The 7,130-nt window shown below is 42.3% G+C and overlaps 1 protein-coding gene across 1 annotated transcript; it reads left to right on the forward strand.

Moving 5' to 3' along the window:
• Positions 1-299: 299 nt before the first annotated feature.
• Positions 300-1,676, forward strand: TRMT10C (tRNA methyltransferase 10C, mitochondrial RNase P subunit; the record flags this gene model as incomplete). Its single annotated transcript, XM_084232644.1, has 1 exon — positions 300-1,676. Exon 1 carries the CDS (start codon positions 414-416, stop codon positions 1,674-1,676), a length of 1,263 nt encoding a protein of 420 aa, XP_084088770.1. The 5' UTR covers positions 300-413.
• Positions 1,677-7,130: the final 5,454 nt, after the last annotated feature.

The following is a 7,130-nucleotide window of genomic DNA, read 5'->3' on the forward strand; positions in this document are numbered from 1 at the left end:
GATCCGACTCCTGCTGCAGTGACTGGCAGTAGGTTGGTAGCGCTGTTTTCAACCCCTATGCCACCAGGGAGGCCCTATGTGAAGGATCTTGTATTTGTGTTTGTAGCTAGGCTTGGTATAGCATACAGTATATATACTTAGTATAGAATACAGGATCATGACCTCAGCCACATGAGTGATACATAACTTTGATCTTATAGTCCCCTAGATACAAATCTAAAAAGGATCTAAATTCATGTCTAAAATAAGAACCCAAGTAAATTTTAAACTTTTTTGCCTAGTAAGGTTGTACTGACATTTCATTTTGTTTCAGAAATTGATTGCATTTTGAGGTCTTAAATTTATACTACACAGTTGAGAGGTTTTTAAAATCTTTAACTTTTATTATATTTTCTCTTATAGGGATTTCTTACATGCCTGTTTTCCTCAAAATGAGTGTTAGTATCACCTTTTTAAGACCTTTTGCCAGGTTTTTGGTGCCACTTACCCTTCATGGCAAGAAAAGGATTTCACATTCAACAATTCTGCAGAGATGTCTGTCTTCCAAAATACCAAATGTGTCCTCTCCTAATAAGGAAAACACATCACCTCCTGAGCAGCTGGAATTGGATAGGTGGAAAATTACAATGAAGTCTAGTGTGCAAGATGTTTCAACAGTTTCGAGTAGCAAGGATGAAGATCCACTAGCTGCCACCAGGGAATTAATTGAGATGTGGCGATTGCTTGGCAGAGAAGTACCAGAATGCATCAGTGAAGAAGAGCTCAAAACTGTTATGGAATGTGTTTCTAAATCATCAAAAAAAAAATATTTAAAATATTTATATGTGAAGGAAAAAGTGAAAAAAGCTAAGCAAATAAAAAAGCAAATGAAAGCAGAAGCAAATGAAAAAGCAAAAAAAGACAGGCTACCAGAAAGCACTACGGAAGATAAAAAAGACTTTCTATTTCTACGACTCTGGGATAGGAATATGGACATTGCCATGGGCTGGAAGGGTGCTCAGGCCATGCAGTTTGGACAACCTTTGGTTTTTGACATGGCTTATGATGATTATATGAACCCTAAAGAAATGCAGTATACAGTTTCCCAACTTTTAGAGAGTGAAGGATGGAATAGAAGAAATGTTGATCCTTTCCATATTTATTTCTGCAATCTTAAAATAGATGGTTCTTATCATAGAGAGTTAGTTAAACGTTATGGAGAAAAATGGAACAAATTACTTTTAACAGCAACAGAAAAGTCTTATGTGGATATATTTCCAAAAGACAGTATTATATATTTAACTGCAGATTCTCCCAATGTTATGACTTCTTTCAAGCATGACAAAATTTATATAGTAGGATCTTTTGTTGATAAGCATATGCACCCAGGAGCATCCCTAGCCAAGGCAAAACGACTAAAGCTGGCAACACAATGCCTTCCATTAGATAAATATTTACAGTGGGACACTGGTACCAAAAATCTCACCTTAGATCAAATGATACGTATTTTGTTGTGTCTGAAAAACACTGGTAGTTGGGAAGAGGCTCTGAAGTTTGTTCCTAAGAGAAAACATACTGGTTATATGGAAGTTTCTCAGCATTCTTATGAATTTGTCAACAGATTGAAGAAGTCAAAGACACTCAGTTCATTTCCAAAACGTTCTTTAAACAGACGCAAAGAGAGGTGGATTGAATGAGAGTATTTGATAGCTTAACAGATTGAAAAAACAGTTCATTAGTCTATTTCTTTCCAGATGGAATTCATTTGCTCTTTCTTTTAAAGGTAGTTTTTGTAAACTAACTCAAATATTTCTTTTCCCAATGAAGTATCTGTAAAACAATGGAAATCTACTTTGTTATAAGAAGAAACTTTAATCTTAGTAAAAGGAATTATCCAAGTTTGTTGAGCCCAATAAAACTGATACCTCTGGTTCACTGGTTTGACTTTTTTCAATTTTTTTAAAAAGATTTATTTATGCATACGAGAGGGGTACAGGCCAGAGGTACGAAGGGTGAGAGGATTCACCAGAGGCAGAGTGGGGAACAGAACAGGCAGACTGACTGAAATAACACTGCTGAGGAGTAACTGGTGAGACAGGAGAGGTCTGCTGCACCATGTGGGTAGCGCTGTGTCTGGCAGAGGCTGTGGATAGCTTCACAGTGCTGTGCTTTAACCCTTTGTGCCACCAGAGAGGCCCAGTTTGACTTTTTAAAATAAATACTTTGAGTATCAGATTCCATTTTCCTTCTTAAATGTTCTTGAGCCATGTCAAGGTACCCTTTCATAAAAATTGATATAGAGGGCCTCCCCGGTGGCGCAGCGGTTGAGCGCTGGGTTGTGAAGCCACCCGCGGTCTCTGCGGTGCCGGTTCGATCCCCGGCTGCACCCCGGCCACCGGAGGAGGGTCCCACATGGCGCGCAGACCTCTCTTGCCGCCCGCTGCTCCCCTCAGCAGTGTACTTCGGTCCTTCTGTCTGCTCTGCTCCCTGTTCTGGCTCTGGTGAATTCTCTCACCCTCCCACGCTTCTGACTGTACCCAGTGCATGTATAAACAAAACAAACAAATAAAACATGCCTCTATAAAAATAAATCTTTAAAAAAAATTGATATAGAAAAGATTTCTAAACTTAAGGCAGTTGTTCACTTGTTAAGTAACATTTGGTACAGCGCTGGGTATGACACTGTTACTAAGGTATATTGTTCAACTGAATCCTGGATAAGCAGAAAATTAAGACATCCCTTGACATGTCATGGGAGTTGACTATATTATGGAAATTGGGTGGAAAACTGGATACTGTAGAAAAGAGTGAAGCTTAAAAACAGACTAATTTCTGAACTGTTACCTCTGCTTCCAGCTATATATATATATAGATTTGCCTTTATCTTGAATGGTTGTTCAAATCTCATGTAATGCCCTGATATCCCTCTAATAAATTCACTTTTTTGCCTAAGCCAGTTTGAGTTGGGTTTCTGCCACTTGCACCTAATGAGTCTCCTTGAAAACAGTAAAGCGATGTTTGGCCAACTATTTCTACTTTCTGAATTGAAAATTAGCATGATATATGCTACCCAGTACATTTCTTAAAGCTGGACGTAATCTGTTTACACAATACTATACCTAGTCTGCCAAACGGTAGGCCATTTACATGCACTAGTTACAGGTAATGTCATTAACACCATTTTTTTTTTTATAGATAAGGAAAATTTACACAAGATAATTCAGCCTTTAAGTCTGAGCTTAAGGGGGCCTCTTGGTGGCATAGGGGTTAAGTCTCAGCGCTATCAAGCTATTGCCAGCCTCTGCTGCATGAGTTCAATCACTGGCAGGGAGCTGACCCAAGTGGCAAGTCGACCTGTCTCACCCCCTTCTCCCCTCCACAGTCTATTTTGTACATACGCCTGTTCTGCTCTTTACTCTGTCACTGGTGAATCCTCTCGAGACACAGGGTAAGTTAGGGTAATTAGGCAGTTTTAGGGACACTACAGGAGGGGACCTCAGAGAATTGAGGAAGGCTTCAGAGATAAGGGCAGCAAGAGGAATGTAACTAATTCTACCTGGAAAAACAAACATCCCAGGACCAAGGACAACATTGTTAATGCTGGCCTTGGTTTCCTTCAGGTGGTAAAGGGAGGCAGAGATTGGAGAAATGGAGAGTGGTTTAATTTATGGACAAATTAGAAGGGCAGCTTCAATGCAGGATGCTCATCCAGAGGACTGGGCCATAAAGATAAAGAAGTAACAAATGGGGAAAATAAACCTGTTAGATAAGGAATGTGAAGATCCCCCACTCAGTAACAAATTAAGTGAAACAGCAGAGAATTAACCAATCACAAAGAGACTGGAGGAGCTTTACAATAATTAGGGAAAGAAGGTATATATTCCCGAGACACGACTCCACTTTGGCTTACTTGCCCCTCCCAGGCCTGGTTTCCTGGCCTGGCAGTCCCACTTTATTTCTGTTCTTTTTCTCCTCAATAAACTTTTTCTTTCTCTAAACAAACCTGCCTCTTCTCGCTTGCTTGCCTGAGCGTCTGCGAAGTTCCTGCTGCGGCTTCGTGAGACACCAACCCGTGGTGGTCTAGTGGCTGGGTCTCAGCACTGCCTCTGCAGTCTGGGATCTGTTCCTGGCTGGGAGACTAGGCCTGACAATTCCGGTATCACTCTCACCCCCACACCTCTGGTCTGCACCCCATTCTTGTATGCATAAATAAAATAAAATTTTTTAAAAGCCTGACTTTAAGGTTTCAGTTTTTAAATTAGGCTCTCTAATAAGAAGTGCAGGGGCCTCCCCGGTGGCGCAGCGGTTGAGCGCTGGGTTGCGAAGCTGCCCGCAACCTCTGCAGCGCCGGTTCGATCCCCAACTGCTCCCTGGCCACCGGAGGAGGGTCCCGCATGGTGCGCAGACCTCTCCTGCCACCCGCTGCTCCCCTCAGCAGTGTACTTCGATCCTTCTGCCTGCTCTGCTCCCTGCTCTGGCTCTGGTGAATTCTCTCACCCTCCCGCGCTTCTGACATACCCAGTGCTTGAATAAATAAATCTTTAAAAAAAAAAAAAAAGTAAGTGCAGTGGAAAAGGAAGGGATTCCTAAGATAAACTCAAATCAGGAAATGTCTTGATGAAGTAATGTATATTCTTAGAACTGAGAACTGTTTAGACACTACTAAGTAGCAATGTATTAATACTTCAACTGCTTGAGATACACTGATACAATAGCATAGTGGGTAAGAACAAGGGGTTAAGATTGCTCAGCAGGGGCCTCTCTGGTGGCCAAGGGATTAAGACTCAGCACTATGAAGCTGTCCTGCAGCCTTAGCAGCAAGAGTTCGATCATCCCTCAGGCTGGCCAGGGAGCAACCCACATGGCGTAGCAGACCTCTCCTGACTCACCTGCTGCTCCCCTCAGCAGTGTATTTCAGTCACCCTGCCTGTTCTGTCCCCCACTCCAGTGAATCTTCTCACCCCCGCCACTTCTGGCCTGTACCCCAGTTCTTGCATGCATAAGTAAATAAATCTTTTTTTTTTTTTTTTTTTTAAAGAAAGATTGCTCAGCAGATCCTGCACCCTAGTGAGGCAAATGAGTTCCAGTCCTGCTCTCTGGATTCCAGCTCCACCTCAGACATTGCCTAAATTGCTTAATCTCTTAAAATTTAAGTTTTCTCTCTCTCTCTGTGTGTGTATATATATATATATATATATATATATATATATATATATATGAAAGATAATAGAAATAGTTCTTGACTCATAAAACAATCTAGTATCTGGCACATAAGTGCTAAGTATTAACTATTCTCTGACTATACAAAATGTATGAAATTTCTAATACTATTATATGAAAGTCATTGTATCCCTTTTAAGGAGTACATTCTTTTTGTTTTTTTGGTTTTTTTGCATAGAAGAACTGGGGTGTAGGCGAGAGGTGCAGGGGGTGAGAGGATTCACCTGAGACAGTGGGGAGCAGAACAGGCAGATCTACTGAAATACACTGCTGAGGGGAGCAGCAGGGAGACAGGAGAGGTCTGCTGTGCCTTTTGGGTTAGCTCCCTGGCCAGTGATTGAACTATTGCTGCAGTGGCAATAGTTTGAGAGTGCTGAGACTTAACCCCTTGCACCATCAGGGAGGCCCCTATTCTTAATTTTTATTACCCTTAGCTCTATGGTATACAGAACTGAATCTACCCTACATAGCTGTACCTGACCACTCTGAACTTCGCTGTCCTCATTTAAAAATACAGGCCTCTATAAATAAATACACAACTGCACAGGGAAATCTCACCTATGTCCACATTTAAAAAATAAGAGAAGTGAGCCTCCGTGAAATTAACTTGTGACGTCACATCTAGAAAAAAATGAATTGAGTACCTGTTCTATTATGTGGGCACTTTTACATATGTGCCACCAAATTACTAGAACACTACCAAGCCATCCTGTTTCTGTCATGGGAAACACACTTTCTGCACTCAGACTTGGAACCTGTCATCCATCCATAAAATCACCTTTCACATATGAAATAGCACAAAGTGCTGTGAAAAAAACGATTTTTTAAACAGCTTGTTGCCAAAAAAATATCAGGAAGCTTTTCTCTCTCTCTCTCTCTCTCTCTCTCTCTCTCTCTCGCACACACACACAAAGTGACCAGGAATGGTATTCACAAATTATATAATTTGATGTCCATGTTCACCCGTTGAGGAGATACTATTTCCATTTTATAGAGAAATCATAGGTCTGCCCTTTAAGTTTTACTCAGCCAGTAAAAAGAACAAAGAATCAAACCCACGTTCTGACTCTTTTAAGACTAAGTTCTGTAATGTTGTATATTGTAGGGTAAATGGTTTTCAGGCTTTTCTGCCCTCCCACCATCAGGAATGGCAGGTTTGATGGGGCACCTGCAATTGTTACACTGTTGTAAGCTGTCTTGTTTACTTCTGTGAGCCACCGGAGGAGTATTGAGATAGTCACCAAGAGAAGCAGAGGCAGGAGAAAGAAGCAAGAGAGAGAAGGGAAAAAAGAAGGCAAGAGAAGCCCAGAGTGAAGATTTGCCGGGGGCTTGGGGGCCTGCCCGCCACCTGGCCCCCTCCCACCCCTGCCTGCCCTGTGCCTGGTTGCTGCACTACATGTAGGAGCTCACTGAAAGCCACAGAGGACTCCAGGGCTCCTCCTTTACCCAGACTGCCGGGATGCTAGATAACCTGCTCTGGCCCATCCTGGCACTACAGCAAGTATGGTAGGAATTTCTGCATTGCTTGATGAAGTAACGTCTCTTTACTTGGTACAGAAAATTACATCCTATATGAGGTTTTACCCGTTGGCTACGTGACCTTGGATAAATTACCGTTTCGGGCCTCCACTCGCACAGCTAAGTAACAGGCTAATTCCGCACTGGACTATTGTGAGGATTAAACGAGCGAGTCTGACACTAGAGGGCGCTCGATGGGCGGTCGTTTTCTCAAGTAGGGCCACACCGCCCGCCTTTTTTCCTTTTTCCCTTGCATAAACACAAGAGGATCCAGCAAGACAAGAATGATAGACCCGGCTAGCTTCAGCTGCAACCAAACTCACGTGTACAAACACCTTACAAGACCCCACCATAGTTCCCAGAGGGCTGCTCCCCCACTTCTATGTCCCCGTGCCGCCAACCAATCCTCACAG

Source organism: Talpa europaea (genome assembly GCF_964194135.1).
Source record: "Talpa europaea genome assembly, chromosome: 4".
In the NCBI taxonomy this organism is placed as follows: Eukaryota; Metazoa; Chordata; class Mammalia; order Eulipotyphla; family Talpidae; genus Talpa; species Talpa europaea.